General features: G+C 45.0%; 1 protein-coding gene across 1 annotated transcript in view; it reads right to left on the bottom strand.

Moving 5' to 3' along the window:
• Positions 1-4,158: 4,158 nt before the first annotated feature.
• Positions 4,159-18,192, bottom strand: part of GRK2 (G protein-coupled receptor kinase 2) — a 41,776-nt gene continuing 27,742 nt past the window's right edge. Inside the window, exons 14-21 of the mRNA XM_077320925.1 lie at positions 17,992-18,058; positions 13,850-13,950; positions 12,313-12,379; positions 10,212-10,307; positions 8,266-8,428; positions 7,859-7,995; positions 7,530-7,643; positions 4,159-6,190 (exon numbers count right to left, since the gene is read on the bottom strand). Coding sequence (XP_077177040.1) covers positions 6,020-6,190; positions 7,530-7,643; positions 7,859-7,995; positions 8,266-8,428; positions 10,212-10,307; positions 12,313-12,379; positions 13,850-13,950; positions 17,992-18,058 — 916 coding nt within the window. The 3' untranslated portion in view covers positions 4,159-6,019. The remainder of the gene's footprint in view (positions 6,191-7,529; positions 7,644-7,858; positions 7,996-8,265; positions 8,429-10,211; positions 10,308-12,312; positions 12,380-13,849; positions 13,951-17,991; positions 18,059-18,192) is intronic.

Consider the following 18,192-nt stretch of genomic DNA (forward strand, 5'->3'; position numbering starts at 1 on the left):
CCAAACCATTGTTTCGGCTCTTAGGCCTGTTTGTGAGCCTTTCAAAAGGATAGAATTCCCTATCTGTTCCCATTTGTCAGCCTGTTTAGGCCTTATCAGGCCTTCTGGAAGGGCTGTTATGATGCAAAGACAGGTGACTAGTGCATTTCTGGTTTCAAGAGATGGGTTAAACTGTACAAAAGTAGCTTTCTTTAGAGAGAAATGATTAGTAAACAGTGCCTTGACAAGGCCCAGAAAAACGAAGCAAAGAAAGTGAGGAGGGAAGGAATGAGGACTGCCTACCGTTGGGGCTGGACTGGATAAACCTGTTGGTTGCCTTGATATGTTGTGAAATATGTTCCCCTCGCCTTCCCCATCCTATATCCTACCTAGCCCATATTATTAAGGCAGGTATTTTTCTCCATTTTTTACAGGAAATCTCTGCTGTAGTTGACTAGAGCTGCATAATGGGCAGAAATTCCACTGTGAAATTTTCGTGTCATTCATTCTTCCTGGCTGAACCTGCTAGAGCTCTATCCCAAGATACCAGGGGCCGTTCCGCATTTGTCCAAAATAGCACAATGGTTACTAATTTTGCCATTATGCACAACGTCATTGACAATCTGCAACACATTGACAATCTGCAACACTCCTGAAACCGATCCGCAAAAAGCGCTTCGTTGTAGCGCTTTCAGGGAAATCCCAAAAAGTGGATTCACCCTCCAGAAAGCGCTACACTCCTGCAACCAATCTGCAACACTAGCGGGAAAGTTCTGTGCGTTACCATTGTTGCGGTTTCTGCAAAGTCCCTCCCCCTGGCTCTCTCCTCTGATCTTCCGGCGAAGCGATCGCCATTTTTTTCTCTCTGAGCGAGCGGAGATCAATGCACCGGCAAGCCTTCGTTTACCCAGTGAGGCTTCCCCGGCTGCAGTCCCTCTGTTTAAAGTCACCAAGCACAAGCAATACAGAGGCCCGTTTGCTGGTTTATTTTCCCTTTATTTTTCACACTGTTTTCGGCCGAAAATCGCGCCCGTGAGGGGGGGAGGATTTTTTTTTTCACTCGGGGGGAGCGTGGCAATGATGAAACGGCAGCTCAAACACCACCTGCTAGCTGGATGGGTTTCTCCGTTGCAATGAATCAACGCAGATTCGTTGCAATGGGTGTGTTTTTTAAAAAAACCCTTCCTTAAAGGGAAAGGGGCTGTTTGGGAGGATGATAACGGCCACCCATTGGCTGCTTGACGGCCAGGGGCAGGACACAGCTCAGCAATAGCGCTTCCTGGCTAGCGATTTTTACCGAGACCGGAACCCTGTGGGAAACGATAGAAACGCAACTGGATTCCATTACAAAGGCAGGTATGCATAACGACGAATTCCACTATTTAAAATGGCGATTTTTCATTCCGCAAACAATTTGCAACATGGATCCTGGTGCGGAATGGCCCCAGCTGTTAAAGATAAAGCCCTATCAAAAGGCGAGAGGGTGATGGCAATAATACTCTCTCTCACATACTGATCAAGTCAACAGGTCTAGTTTGTGTCCTGCATGTGCTTAGCTATGCCCAGTTTTCTGTTGCTCATAGAAGTATACTGTCTTGCATAAAAATAAATCTGGGGGCTCCTTAAAGGATGTACCATATGATTTTGTGGACTACAGCCATTGTTCTCAAAAGTGTTATCCTCAGTTGGCAGATTTACGGCTTGGTACAGAAAAAAATGTAAATGCTGAAGGCCAAAGGGCATAAAATGTAAGAGGTAAAAGCTAAATCTGATAGAGCCCAAACATTCAAGATAAGAAAGACCTATTCAAAACTGCAGTGACTGGTGATACTATTATTTTTCTAGCTCTGCTGTACTATGCTAATTTAATACCTGTAGCAGGAACTAAATGTACAGTGCTGACTAAATCTAAATTGAATAGATTTAATTTTGCTGATAAATTCTAGGGCAGCAATTTTATGCTGGCTTCCTATTGTAATTTTTTTGGATTGTAACTTTGAATTCAGCAATAGACTGTCCTAGGAAACTGAAATGTTCCCCTGCTGGTTTCTGAACATTGCTAAACTTTTAAAGAAACAAACAATTATATTTTGCATATATATATGGTACATAGTTTGTCCCATGCAGATATTATAAGGGCTATGCAGGAATGTGGTAGCTATATCAAAGGAGGCGGATTAATTCTACTTGGACTGATATCCTGCAGTATTATTTCCTGAACATATTGGGGGACAGAGTGAATAGTACTTGGATTTGGTTGAGATCATTCCACAGAGGGAACTGTGCCTTTCTACCCGTCTTATCCTTTCACCGCTCTCTCCCCACTTTCCTTTGTTTTCCATCACTTGGATGGCTTCGCAGAGATGACAACTGCAGGCTCCCTTGCATTTGGTAACCTTTCCCCTTTATGGCTGAAGTTCAGCTCAGCTGAGGTAAAAGGCCCAGTAGACGGCTATGAAGGGATTATATGGAACCTATCTTTGCACCCCTTCTGGGATTGGCTGCAAAAATGTCCCCCACATGGTTGCTCTGCTTGCGGCCACCCCAATTTTCCCTTTGAGTCAGAGCAAAGGGGAACATCCCCCCTTCCCCGCTTTACTTCAGCAGAGAAGAGTATACGAGCCCCATGACTCAAAGTCAGAATAAGCATCACATGTGGAAGCCCTTCCCCAATGCAAGGATATTCTGTTGGCTACAGGGGTAGAATCCCCATGTGAAAATGGCCCAGGGTCAAGTTTGTGGGTTAGTCCACTATTACTGGTAAACACAGACTTCTGATTAGAGGGTACTGAAAGGCCTGTCACTGGGTGGTCTTGATGCAGTCACCCTAAGTTTGAGTCCGATGACAGCTCTAAGTGCATGCATGCAAAAGCTTGTATCTTGAATCAACTTTGTTAATCTTAAAGGTGCCACTGGACTCTGAACTTTGTCCAACACAGCTACCATCTTGAGCCTATTTTGATAGCTCTCAGTTATATTTCTGATTTACTAATTTATCTATTTTTGTATTTTTAGGGGCATAATTTATCTGTCAGCAAAAGTGACAGACCCAAGGGGAAGCCTCAAATTCCCTGGAGGTGCAGTAATTCCGGGATGAGCACTAAACACATGAGGGCCCAGACCTTTTGACCCGGTGGAGATCTTTGGAATCCTGAGTCCTTGTAGGGAGCTCAGCCACAGAACTTGCTCCTGAAAGAGGTAGCACCAATCACAAAAGACCAGGGTGTAATAATAACTAATAATAAATAAGTCTTCTGGTCTGCTTAACAAGATGCCTTTTAAAATAAACATAGTTAAAAACATTTTCTTGCATACAAACAGTTCATCTTCAGTCATACAGTGAAGATCCGTGTGATCCTTTTTGTTTTTAAAGCAGAGACAATCACATCTGCTGTGGCCAGTCAGAACTTCCCCCATTTCTGTTGAAAAAGCTTTACTCTGGACTGTGAGGGTTTCCCCCCCCAGTGATTTCCAGTGCCTCCATTTCCCCTTAGTGGTGGGAAATTGTACGTCTCCACGCACAATTACACAACTCCGAGAAACAGAGGAATAACAGCATTAAAGGGTATCTAAGTACGCTTGTTTGCTTTCAGAATGCAAAGGCTCAGATTCCTTCCCTTTCATTCTGCCAAAACCCTCCTCAGTCTCCTCCCACCAGCAGTCTGCTCTACTCTACAGTGGCTGCAAAGCCTCCTTCTTCTCAGATAGAGGAAAGGTTCCCTGTGATGTTGGAGGGAGTGCCAAAGGATCCTAATGACACTTGACACAGCATGTGCTACATAAAGATGTATAGTTGTGTGGATTGTTCAAGATGTGCTTCACAAACATGGAGCTGACTGCTTCCTATCCCCACATTTATATTTTCCATTTCCATCAGCCAAACAGTAATGCAAATATTCAATATATGCACATTCCTGTGTCCCCCTGTACAGGCGTCTTCCTACCCTAGACATTCTGTCTTGGGAAACAGTAAAAGGAGCCAGAAAGGGCCTATTGCTCAGGTAACAGGGATGGGTCGGATCTCTGCCCAAGACCATAGAGAAATACTGCTTGCCAAAGTAGACGATACTAGGCAGGTTGGATTGATTCAGATCAGGGGTTCATTCAAAAGCTCAAATCTATGTCCGAAACCTGCTCTCTGCATTTCAAGGTCCAGAGAAGAGCCTTTAGGTTCTAGTCTTGTGGGTTTTAAATCTTTTTATTATAAAAACAGTCCTCTTTTTTAACCCACTCATTAAAATCACATTCAAAAATCGGCAAAAAACCCATAATAATAACCCAGAGAGACAAACCAGAGATCAATATTTACAGACACTGCAAGGAAAGGGGCTCCATTCCACCTATCTCCTTCTGAGGATAATTACCTGGAAGGAAAATGGGAGTCAGGTGGAAGAACAGGCAGAGTGGGAAGGGGGGCATGCAGCAGAGGCAATCGCATGCACTTGGGCTGTGAGACCAGGGGGAGGGGACCTGACCCCTACCAAGAGCCAACTACACATACCCCACCCCCTCTGTTTATCACAAGAGGAAGAAGAGGGGCACAGGCTTAATTCAACCTGACATTTCTCCCTAGTTTGTGAGAGAAATCATAACACTGCTGTGAGGGAGGGAAATTATTAATACAGGGAAATAGCAGGCCCAGTTTTTCAAACCCAGCCTGGCCTCTTGGCACAGAGATATTTACAGAGTCCTTCAGACACTTGGAGTTGGCACAGGGCCTCATTCAGGCAGAGTTTCCAGCTACTGCCTCCTCCACTCCAGCCCCACTCCAGAGAGGCCCCAAGCAGAAGACAGGCAGTTCTGAATCTCTTTTGGCATGAATCTTTGCTGCCCCTCCTTCTTTCCACAGCAAAGCAGAATAAGTTTGGCAGTGGAGACAGCAGAGCAAAGACAGTTCTCATCTGACTCCAAGGAGAAGAATCAGAGGCAATAGCGCAATCTGGGACAATCAAATGGCAGGGAACTTGGTCCATGTATGGCCTGGAGTAACAAGGAACAGGACTTTGCAGGTGTTCCACTGGGCCACCTGGATGGAAATACAAATCATTGTGAAATTTGGCACAGTTGCTAGAGAATACTGGTCCAGGCCTGGGATAGCGTAAGCGGAGGAATCATGATTCTAAGGCTGCAGAAATAACAGCCTCAGTGCAGAGATCTCAGATGTGGAAAGGCAACTTATGGGAGGAGAAGAGGATGCAAGTAAGGATTGAGGAATGGACTCGGGAACAGAGGGCTGTCGTGGGGGAGGGAAGAAAGTGGGGTAAGCCTTCATCTGTTAGCAAGTCCTTCTGGGTAATAATAGCTTCAAGGCAACTTTACCACCCTCCTAGAGTAGAAACCCAGCCAACCCTGAAAAGAGATGGTTATGGCACAATGGCTGATTAACTCATACTCTGAGCAAGGGGCAACAGCAGTGAAGAGCATGCTCTCTTGAGCTTTCCTTGCCAGAACCAAAGCACCCTTGATGCAGGGTCAACTGTGCAGCTCCTGTCAGAGCTTGGAACTAGAAGATAAAGGGAATGGCATTCAGATTGTCATTTAGATTTCTTCCCGTCCTTACTAGTATAAGGGGACTCAATTCCAAGGATGCGTACTCCTCTCCACCAACACCCCACAGGGAGAAACACCTTAACTAGCAGGCTCTCTGATGCTCCTCAGATGCATACTAACACGTGTTTGGCACCACAGGGAGGAAGCAAGGAATGCGCTCCAGAACATTCTCCTCCATTGGTCCTATTTAAATGCAGGGCCTCAAACCCCAGCCTTCCTTAGCGAGGGATGTGTTGGTCTGTACCCATCTTTCCAACTGGGCTCCTTTCCTTTGAAATGGATATCAGTCCCCATGTGCTTTGGGGAGGGCAGGAGACACGAAGAAGCTTGTCCCACGCTTTTTGGATGCCCCCCACCCCCTCACTACAAGACCTCAGGGGGCTGGGGTGGACATCACAACAATCAGCAAAAAGAGAGACAGGAGAGAGGATGGGGACGGTGGACAAACCCAGCCAAATAAATTAAGGATGGGAGGGGGAGTTGGGGAAGGTCAGAGGCCATTGGTGCTGCTGCTGCTGCGTTGGATCAGCGGGACCTTGCTCAGCTCCACCACTGGAGAGCGCGGCTTGTGCTTCATCTTGGGCACTCTCTGCAGCAGCTGCTGGGCTTCCTGGTAGGCATCGCGAAGCTCCTTCTTCCACTGCAGCAGCTCAGGGTCACTCTGGGAAGGGGAGGCAGAGAAGGTGCACGTCAAGACAACAGCGCAGACCTGGCTGGGGGCAGGCAAAGGTGTCTCAGCCTCATAACCTGTCATCATATCAAAGCCACTAATTAGGCTGCAAGTGATGGGAAATCACATTCCCTTCCTGGTACACTCTGAACCACATCTCTGGGTTAAATATATGTCTTCTAATGTTTAACTGGTGCCCCTTGGGAGTTTCCTATACAGTTGCCAAACCCAAGGGGCCTCTTTTTATTCAGCTTACATGTTTTCTATACATCAGTCCAGATGTAGCAAGAGACTGTTGAATCCACTGCCACGACTCACCTTAATGGCAAACAAGGCTCTGCTAGATTTCTTCACTCATGCTCTTCCAGTGCTCCCTCCCAACTACCTGTGCTTGGGAGTCAGATCTAAACTGGGCATAGAGGGGCCAGGGAGCCTTTTGCCTGTTATCTGGGCACGTGGGGGAGGGGGAGTGAAACAGTGTGAGGACAATGACTGCTGGCCTTGACTCTCCCTTGATTCAAAGTGTGGCCCTCTTTAAAAAATAGTTGCCAACCAGGGCTATGCTAGAGCTCACGTTCCCCAAATGCTTAAGAGAGAAGTTAACCAGGTGGGCTCTTTAAATGTCTTCACTGTGGCTGTGGTTTTCTTACAGATTTCCTTCACCAGGACTAGACGGGCTTAGAGACAAACAATCCTTTTCATTGCTGTCCCCTGCCAGTCCTTTCAGCTCATGACTTCGGTCCAGTGCCTTCCTGCTTTCAGTTTCTACTATACCCAATTAAGATATGCACGAAGGATCTATAAACCGATGGCTGAAGCTACAGTATACCCACTCAAACTACTGGGCCATCTAGTTCAGAATTTCCTACCCAGGCTGCAGGGGCTCCTTCCCCAACCTCTGCTTGCTGACAGTCCTTCAATGGAGAGTGAAAGCTGAACACTGCACAACATGGCGATTCAAAACCATCATTGTAAGCATCCTGAACACTCTGATCCCAATAGGCATTTTAAACATATACTTAACATGCCCAATGAAATGGCGAGTCACGCAGCATCTTAAACTTCAGTTGCATTTGTGCCCTTAGTTTGTGGTGAAACCTGAAAATGGAAGCTAAACTCTCAGAGGTCAGAGAGAGTTTAGACCGGACTTAGCAGAAATCTGTTATCGTGCCCTTGCAGCTCCTTGACTAACAGAGCAAATTGTGTTTTGTTTGTTTTTTTACTTTTTTTTCAATGGATTAAGGAAGACCCCCTAGTCTTCAGGAATTCCATGAGGCTTGGTTCTGTTCCAAAGAAGGTCTTGGCTTTTTCAGACTCAGGGAGAACTCACATCGCACTGCAGGACGAATTGCTTGCCTCCCCGGATCTTCAGCAGGATACACTTTCTATCCTTTATCTGTGTCTCCTCCACTGACTGGATCTCTTCCATGGTGAGCAAAGATTGCTGTTGTGGGATGGATGCAAAAAGTCCATGTTGAGAGCGAAAGCACACCCCATTTCCAGCTTTTGGCTTAAACATGCATCCCGCATTCTCTGCCCATCCTCTGGGGAGCGTAGCTGGCAAACTTGCCAAACCGTGCACATGTAAGGCAAGTCCTCTCCTCATGCTCAACATGCCCATCCCCCTCCACTCACAATGAATGAGAAGTTTTCTCTTACCGGGGATTCTCCTTCTCCACGCCACTCCAACCGGTTTGGGAAGAGATAGAAGTATCTCCTCTGCCACTGAGTTAGGAAAGGGTTCCCCAATTTTGACATGTATCCATGCATGATGCAGTCTTTGCCTAAGGCATAATCTGTACAGGACAGGAGACATACAGAGTGTCATGGACCACAAAGGAAGCAGGGCACGGCAGGGGATACTAAGCAGCTAATCCAATCACAGCTTCTCCCGACAGTGGATGAGTAAGAAACTACTTCCACAAAATTTTCCCAACAACAAATGTCTAATGTGTGGGCTCTAAGATGTCAAGGTGAGCAACTGGAGAAGATACTTTTAGCAAGGAGCACAGTAATTCTGAGTCAAGGTACCAAAGGCAATTCAGTCTTCCAGTCATGGAGCTCACCTTCCTCATGGCCCAGCTGCTTGTTCTTTGCTCTTTTACGGGCCTCCACTTTGTCAGTCTCTGCATTGACTGTGTCAAAAACGGTCTCGGTCACCTCCTGCTGCCAGCGCTCCGAAATGGTGAGGGGGAAGTTACGGTAGAGCTCCTGGTCACTATCCAGTAGCTGAGAAGAGAGGCAGGTGAGGTTACTAGGGAGCTTTGGGTAAAGCCACACCAATTCCCGTCTCTGTTTTAAATACAGTACTATTGAGTCATTTGCATCAGCTCTGCCCCTCTTTCTTCTGGATTCTATCAGCCAGCCTAGACAACCTATTTTAGACATTCCAAACCCAGTGCTCATTGTTTCCCTACAACTACCTGAAGTCTTCTCCATGTATGTTCTCATAGCTTCACCTTTACCAGTTCAAGCACAACTGCCATCTCCCTTTCCCCACTTCAAGTTGTTCTTTGTTATCCACTGAGTCAGACAAAATTCAGCTAACATAAATACTATCATTTTCAGAGGGAGTTTCTCTTCAGCTGCAGTTGGCCAATCAAATAACTACCGCTATCTTGCCTTGCTTTTGATTTTCTTTAAGGCACCTGGTGAGGAACTTGGGTCTGAGCTAGCAGGGCCATTCCCAGACACATAATTCACCACACACTAGCAGGTTTCTAGAACTTCCTGAAACTGGTTCAGCCTCACTTGGAGTACCGTGTTCAGTTTTGGGCCCCCCAGTTGAAGAGGGATGCAGACAAACTGGAGCGTGTCCAGAGGAGGGCAACAAAGATGGTGAGGGGTTTGGAGACCAAGACGTATGAGGAAAGTTTGGGGGAGCTTGGTCTGTTTAGCCTGGAGAGGAGATGACTGAGAGGGGATCTGATAACCATCTTCAAATATTTCAAAGGCTGCCATATATAGAGGATGGAGCAGAGTTGTTCCCTCTTGCCCTGAAGGGATGGACCAGAACCAATGGGACAAAATTAATTCAAAATGAATTCCATCTAAACATCCTGACAGTTAGAGCGGTTTCTCAGTGGAACAGGCTTCCGCAGGAGGTGGTTGGTTCTCCATCTTCGGAAATTTTTAAACAGAGGCTGGATAGCCATCTGACGGAGAGCCTGATTTTGTGAAGGCAAAGGGGTGGCAGGTTACAGTGGATGAGCTGAATCCTGCATAGGGTTGTGAGTATCCTGCATAGTGCAGGGGGTTGGACTAGATGACCCATGAGGTACCTTCCAACTCTATTATTTTATGATTCTAAACCTCTCATCTTGATTCTACAACAGGGATCAGATAGCAATAGTCTAAGGTTCCTGGTTTACATGTGGTAGGTCTTAACATAATGCAGGAGATCTAAGGAAGGTAGCAGTCATATGGATATGTTCCTCCATAAAAAAAGGACAGCTCTAGCCAAAGACCTACATTCTTGTTCAATATATCATTAATATGGAGTTCACTACCCTCAAATGTGATGTTGGCTACTAGCTGAGTGAGTTCTAATAAATGATTAACAGATTCATGGAGGGACAGGGCTATCAGTTGCTATTCAATGTAAGAAATTGAACTACTTTGTCCAGAAGAAATGATTGCCAAATGACATTAGACAGATCAGCATGTCCTCTCTGTATGTTACACAGAGATAACTGGCTGGTTAGTACTGGAAAGCAAAATGCAAAAAGGATCTTAACCTGACTTTGGAAAGCAGTTCCTATGGCCTAGACCATTCCTTTGTTTGCAGTATCAATTTCTTGCTCTGCCCTAAAGCCAAAATATTCAGTACCACTTCCCCTATTAGTACTGTCTCTTAATTACTGACCCTTCAAAAGGTATTCATCATTCAACCTGCTGTGAGTTCCTGTTTTGGAGAGGAAGCAGAATACCCTTTTTAAGAAACAACCATGTTGTGAGCAGAAGAAGCAGCTGTAATCCCAGAAGAGGAGATTGGGGTCATCCCCCTCTGTACCTTGATTCCTTTTGTGTCCTCTTCATCAAAGGAACCGATGTCAAAAGCATCAGCTGCATTCACTTCCCCACGTGGTGGGATCAAGGGTGGTGGGTACTATTAAGATAAGTTATTGGAAATAGAATTATTGGAAATGAGATAATTTATTGTTGGAAATTAGAAATTACATTGAATCATTGGAGGAAAATGTATTGCAGTTCAGAAGGGCAGAAAGTTGTCTCTCCTTTCCTCTCCAATTTCCTCCTTCACAATGCATGCACAAAAAGTATTTCTTTTCATATCTTACTGATCAAAGTAATAAAATCTGATAAAGGAAAATAGTTAACACATCTATGAACATGCTTTAAATGTTAGTTAAAGGAGAGACATAGATTCTAATAATAAATAGCAAGATTAATATAAAAGTTAAAAGGTAAGACAGGCAAAAACCATTTGAGAAAACATGCAAAATCATTCAGGGAAGACTTGAACTTTAAATGCCCCTGAGATACATCAGCAAAACATTAAAATAGTATCGAACACACAAAAAGAAGAGAAAAAGATTTAGATCCATCGTTCATCAATAACCTGAATGATAATCCTTCAATAAAATTTATATTGAGGCAAAGAGGGTGCTTGTTTAGCACCCTGGGCAAGGGCAGAATAAAAATCCACAAATAAAAACAATATTCCAAAAACCTCTAAAGCAGTAGTCGCCAACCTTTTCATCACCAGGGACCGGTCAACGTTTCACAATTTTACTGTGGACCAGGGGGGTAGTCTTTTGCTGAGGGACGTCACCACTGCCTGAGCCCCTGCTCCACTTGCTTCCCCCCCCCGGTGCCCCTGACTTCCCGGCGCCTGCTGGGGGGCGCTGCCAGCAGCAGCTGTGCAGTGCCACGCCGAGGGGGAGCCCCAGCCATGGTGGTCACCAGAGAGCACCAAAGGTGAGCTGGCGGCAGAGTGGCAGGGCAGCCCCTGAGGCAGCAGCCGGGAAGGAGAACAAGGAAGAGCCGCGGCCTGGTACCAACTGATCTACGGACCAGTCCTGGTCCCCGGACCAGGGGTTGGGAACCATTGCTCTATAGTATTTCCAGGGTCCACTCCCCCCCTTTGATTAGTTCAATCAAAATCTTTTATTAGATAGTAAAGATTTGGGTTGTTCTCTCCCCCCTGCCCCCAATATGTACCAGGAGATCTTGCTTCATTTTGGCTCAATCTGACAATTTCAAATTCTACTCAATCATACTTGAAATTTGGTTGCATTTCCAGAACTCCGCATATACTACTGTGGCAGCTACTACCATGTGGCAAGTTGTTCTTTCTCCTGAGACTCTTTGCCTTTTATGGAAGTCAATAAAAAGTATCAGAGCTCCACACAGATTCATCTTAACTGATTTTATAATTTGCCTCCAAAAATATGTTATTCCTGGGCATGTCCCTCAAACAATACAAACGTTCTCCACAAAACCCAGTTCATCTTAGACAGAATACATTGCTACTTCAAAATACATTCTTTCTTTTCCATTCTTAAAAACCATTTTAACAGGAAATTCCTAGATATGAAAATGTTAAAGACATTCTTTAAAGTCACCCATCTTCTCTTGGCTTACATGATTTATGACATTGTTCCCTAGCTAATCCTAAAACTTTTTTCATCCAAACAATTTCCAGCTTGAAAAGGAATCAAGATATTTATTTTTGCTACGCTTGACATAAAGCATTACTGATGTTGGTGAATGAACTGGGCAAAGAGTCTACTGACAGCTGTCCCATACTGCCAGTTAGGATGGAATTGTGATCCATTTGAAACATTTCTGTGTCTTTGGCCCATAATACTATATTTAGTAACTCCAGTAATACTGTTTGGTGATGACCGAACTCAGTCTGGGGTTCATTTAGCCAACTATCATAAGCAATGAGAAAATAATGTACAATAATCATTCTGTTAATTAAAAAAAATCTAATCAAGGACTGTTAAACCTCCATCTCTTCTGCTAATTGTTTTCAATTTTAATTCCGTTCTTTTCCCCCCCTTTGCCATATAAATCTGTTAACAGATTTCCCCCCACTAACCTGTCTATTGGTCTCCCCACTGTCTGCAGTTTGGGGAACCACTCACCTTCTGAAGGAAAACCATTTGCCAGTCCAGGCCCTGGAAGAAAGAGCTCTCCTTCACCTCAGCCGCCCTGCCAAAAAGATAGTGACAGACAATTGGAAGCCTTGCTTTCCTCACAGCATTCGCTGGCAGGGGTTCATGGGAATTGTAGTCCATGGACATCTGGAGGGCCGCAGTTTGACTACCCCTGATCTAGGGGATGGCAAGCTTAGAAGTTACTGCTCCCATCAAAAATAACAAACACAACAGGATTTCTGCCTTTGCATTTGTCTAATAGTTGTGCAATGACTTTTTAAAACATAATTCCAAAGACCTCATTAGTTTGAGGTAAACACTGTTAATCCTATTGGATGCTGCCTTCTGTATTAACTTAGCGTGCTGTGCCTCATTTGCTCTGTAAGAAATAGGGGCTTTATTTTTTTTGCAGCAAAGTGATCTCTGTAGCATCTGAAAGGTAGAGCCACTGGTCTACAATGATTCCATAACTGCAGAAGAGGAGCAGATTGCTGGGTGTTGAACTCAGCTGAGAAACTCAAGCTATCATTTAGAAACAAGGCAAGTGGCTAGTCCTTTTGACTTCCGAGGCAAATTTGAAAGTTGTGGTCAATGCAGGTTTGTGTATCAGAAACCAGAACAGTGACTGATTACGATTGCCCGTGGTTAGGGCAGGGTTGCAGGTAAATAGCCACTTGTCACTCCCCATGGGCTATGAAAAACCTAGTAAATTATGCAAAACTAAAAACAAAACCCTGCAGAACAGATATTGCTTCAGAGCAAAAGAGTGTTTCAGAAAGTAATGACAACAATTATGAGCACAGTTACTTTGTCATTGGAAGTTGTCCGCCGTGTGTGTTTTCCAAATTTTGAATTTTTGAACAAAGGAATGAAACAGAGGAGGATAAATATACTGGAGGGCTAGGTCAATGAGGCAGAGACATGAGGGAGCTTTTACAACCCTAACAATAGCTAAAAACTCCCTTTGGTTTTGATGATGGCATGTTGTTTAAGTTCTAAAGGCCAAAAGCCAGTTTATTTTAAACAAATGAAACTGACAGTTCTCTATATTCCACGTCCTATCTAAGGTTCTATGCTGAACAAAACCATACATGGAAAACACAGAGCCCAGCTTTCTGGAGGCATGTATTGCTGAAGTGGTCTCTCACTACATCCCTGCTCTGATCATCTAAAGCAAGTTATCTGCATCTAAGCGACAGGGAAAGTGGGAAGCTTGTGGAAGCAAAACTAGCAGCAGAACTCTGGAGGACATTTTTGAGAAGTCCCTTCAGTACAGAACAGTGGCAGAACTTGGATAGAACCCCTTGTATTAGTGCAAAATATCATCAGGAAATTTAATGCAGGCACATTTAAAAACTAGCTTTGTTGTGGTGACTACAATCTTTCCAGGATTTTTTCTTAAAGAGCCCAAACAGCCCAAGTTCAAAGCCAACATCCAGGCAGTCAGCCACCCCTCATGTAAAAACTTGGGCAACTGTGAAGTCCCAGCTCACTCGGGCACTCTCCTGCAGCCCAGCCAACTCACCCACGGCCCATGCAGCCCAGGCGCCGATTGACGTCTCGCTGAAGCAGCCCCTCCAACAGGGAGCGAAGCTCAGGTGAAAAGGACTCTGGTAGCTCCACAGCCTGTGGGAACGAGCAGAAGAGGGTCAGGAGAGGAGAACTGGGAGAGAAGATGAGGGGCAGGAGAGACAACACCACCTGAAGACAAGTGCAGGATATTCAAGGGAACTAGAGAGATACGGACAGGATGTTGCATGGAGAAATCCTTGAGCTAAAAATGTCATTTCAGCAATTCTGTCTCCTGGGTATAAAATGGTACTGAACAACTGGGCTCATTTATCCATTCAGAGTGCCAGAAGGGACAGGAATCCCTATTCCCTGAGCTCAAGGAGATTTCGTAGAAAAGACTGCAGAATATTTGTGGATGACAGCCATCCAAGAACAATCTCAGGAGGAAGAGGAGGGAAGCAAGATGCACAGGACTAAAAGCATCCTCAATCAGTGTCAGTGGTGGGAGGAAGGGGGAGTGCTTTTTTGTTTTGTTTTTTTGCTATCAGCCTCAGCTGACACCCTTTCTGTGGAGAGGTCAGCCAACACCCCTGATCTCCAGCTGACTGCACAGAACCACAGTTATATTTTCTCCATAACTTGCTCCAGACAGTGGCAGCGCTGCCCTCCTCTACACCTTACCCTATTATTATTATTATTGTTGTTGTTATTCGATTTATTCCCCGCCACTCCCTTGCGGCTCATTGCGGGTTACAACATCTTAAAACCCCATTAAAAGTCCATTAAAACAATCATTACAATTTTAACATTATTAACTAACTAACTAACATGGCAAGATCGGCTAATCAACTTCCCCCCTCCCACTACTGGCGGGTGGAGAGGGGATCCTGATGGTTCCTAGTCCCAAATCCCGGGGGGGGGGGCATAGGTGTCAGTCTTGGCCTCAACCGTAAACCTGGCGGAAGAGCTCCGTTTTGCAGGCCCTGCGGAACGATGGAAGGTCCCGCAGGGCCCGCAGCTCTCCCGGGAGCTCATTCCACCAGGCAGGGGCCAGGACCGAAAAGGCCCTGGCCCTGGTCGAGGCCAGGCGTGCTTCCCTAGGGCCGGGAACGACCAACAGATTTTCACCCGCAGAACACAAGACCCTGCGGGGGGGCATAGGGTGATAGGCCCTAGACCTTCCCTCCCACTTTCCTCAGCTTCACCATGATGCCTTTAAAAGCCTGCCAGTCAGGCAGCTTAAGAATCGCAACTGGAGCCCATCATGACGATAGGAATTGTATCACTCTTCCCTTTTGCTGTCAGAGTTATCCAGTTCTCTTAAGTACAAGGAAAGGACCGTAGGAGGGAACTAACACCCTCAAGAAATCTACTGCAATATAGGAGCTCTGCTGATTAACTTGGAAGAAAAACGAAAGGCCCAATTTTCTAGAAGAAGCAGCCCTCTAAAGTAAGAAGTAATTTCACTCTGTTTCCTAATGTTAGTACCTAGAGTTGCCAAATGAGATTGACTAGAAATAGGAGGGTAATGGGAAGACTTTTATATGCTGCATAATTAATTCATTAAAATATAAATCATGACAGAGGATATAGCAGTGGGCAAGCTTTTTCAAAAGTGTTAGACAAATCCACTAAGTATAGACCATGACAGCTAATAAACTACACAACTTAAAATTACTGATAATTTACATAATTAATAATACACAAAGTTTCTACGGCCCCAAAGTTACTTGTTACAAGTCCTTCACTAGAAATGGCACAGATGAGATCTCATCAATAATAAATATGCACAGGATTCGCCTGTTTGTTTTAGGACATTGGTATAAATATGGATTTGTTTTACACTGGAATTACTGACAACCATTTACCTCTATTTATTTATTATTTATGTATTATATTTGTATACCACCATCCCCAAAGGCTCAGGGTGGTTTATATCAAACAGGAATAATACAAATAACTCAGTTTATAATAATACAATAATAACAATAAACAACATTATGAAACGATAACACTGGGGAGAACAATATCATTTCCTTTTCTGTAAAAGCATCTCTAAGAAGTCCTTTAGTCCCATAAACATCTCTGCCTGAGATTCCTTTCATATACTGGTTATTTTGCCATCCCATTTACTCTTCCAACAAAGTCAGAGGCGTTATTTTTGTTGGGAATGTGGGGCTTGCCGAAGGACAATTAGGCCATCTGGGAATGAACTGGAATATGAACCCAAGTCATGATCCTCATTGCTTTGAGAGAGGGGGAAAGTGGGAAAGATATATAGTCACTAATATACTCCACTGATGGATCATGGATCCAACCCGGTTCCCTCTTGTTCTTTCTATATTTCCCAAATGCTTCCAAATTCTATCAGTAGAAAGAAGTAATGATGTTTTATATGCCATTAAAGGTTTTTTGAAATTTGAAATAAGTACATAAATGGTCCATGTTTACTTTTTCCAGGCTACTCACTGTAAACAATTAAATGATACCTTTCCCCCCCTAAAACTAAAAGACCCAACCCAGGGGGGGGAATTACAGCAGTACAAATCCTTGTATAAGAACAAAGAAAATGGGAGATTTCCAGTGAAGCAGTAAATGCCTCCTCCTTCTGTCCAGCAGCCAGACAATCTCCTTCCGTCCCCAATCCCTGACCACCCCTTCCTCCTTCCACTTCCCTCTGAAGCATGGAGGCTGCAGATCCCTTCCACATGAGAGCTGCCTCTGCCAGTGAGTTCCCTAACAGCTGTCTGCAGCCTTTCCAGGTCCTGGGGGGAGGGGAAGGCTGTCCTCAGAGGTGTTCCACTCCACCCCCCTAATCTAGCATCCATTGTATTTCTGAATGCAATGGGCTTGGCCCCTGATTATAACTAAATACTAAAAATCAGCCTTTCTAGTTGCCTCTGGCATCTGCTAGAATCTTCAGCTGCTACAGTCAAACATGAGACTTTGGTCCACGACATGGACCTGTTTCGGCCTGTTGTGTAAACTGGGCCAGAGAGAAAATATTAATGGTATAAGGAAGGAAGATGTGTCAGACTAAGAGAAATGATGTGTGACATCCTTATCCATGGTTCCTCTATATATTTGTGAAACAGTCTGGGGGTGGAACGTGTCCGGCTGTCCAAGTTGGAATAGGGCCAATCAGGGTGCAGCTGACTGCACCCCGATTGGCCCTGCCCCTACAGCTCCCGCCCGCCCTCCCTGGATGCTAGCCCCGTTCCTCTCAGATGCACCAGAGAGAGAGACACAGAGCCCTGCCAGACCCAACATGAGCCCTCATTCCTTCCTATCGCTCCTGCTGCAAGGGAGGCAGAGACACTGAGAGAGCTGCCCCAAGCTGCTGACAGAGACACAGAGAGAGCCGCTACTGCTGCAACAGAGGGAGAGAGAGACAGAGAGAGCTGCCCCAAAGCGCACACCAGCGCTAATTACCTGCTATGCCTCCTGCTGCGAGGCACACCAAGAGACAGACAGACAGACACAGATCTGCACCTCCCAGTGTCCCCTGGGTCCTACTGCCCATTGCAATCCTGCTTGCAATGGGCTTTCTTGCTAGTTCATCAATAAACAGAAAGAACAAACTGAGATAAATGATCATATGTCAAACTACAGATTCCAATCAAATCCCCTGGAGAGCAGGGTTGATTTTGAAAGCCACCTTGACAATGCTTGTATAGCTTGACCTGCCAACCCCTCATCGCTGAGTTGAACAGCTTCTGCTTACTGTCTCCACACACCCTTGGAAAGGGAATTCCATTCTTATTCTTTATATATGGCACTAAAAATAGAGGATTCCCTGATCTAGTCACACTCTTAAGGCAATGGTATAATATCACAGCTATCAGACCACAGGAGGGAAACATGTGTGTCTTCAAACTTGCATTCACACCCCATGCCTTTCAACAAACCTAATAATAGAAGGTGCTGGAATGCACAGAATTAGGGATGATGCAGATCATGTAGAATAATATGGATTCTGTGGAGATTATGTCAAAATGCTTCTGGGGCGGGAGGGAGGGAGGAAAGCCACTTTAAAAAGTGATCTAAGTAAGTAAGTAGTCAATGTAAATAAAGCATAGAAATATTTGTGATAAAAGTTTCCAAGTGAGAAGAGAGCCAAAAAAATCCAGAGCTTGACATATAAAGGACACTTACCATGGTGAGTGTCATACGGTCAATCTCGTGTTTGTCTTTAGTCTTGTGCTGCCGAAAGGGACTGTGTCTGAGGTAAGAAGAAAGTGTCAAAGCAGACTTCCTCTAGCATCACCCTATCTTAAAGCCTGTCTTTCTCTTGTTGCTCCCACATCCATGTTTCTGAAATGTCAACCCTTCCAGCATACCCCCAACCCCTCTCCT

Source organism: Paroedura picta, chromosome 2, assembly GCF_049243985.1.
Source record: "Paroedura picta isolate Pp20150507F chromosome 2, Ppicta_v3.0, whole genome shotgun sequence".
Lineage (NCBI taxonomy): Eukaryota > Metazoa > Chordata > Lepidosauria > Squamata > Gekkonidae > Paroedura > Paroedura picta.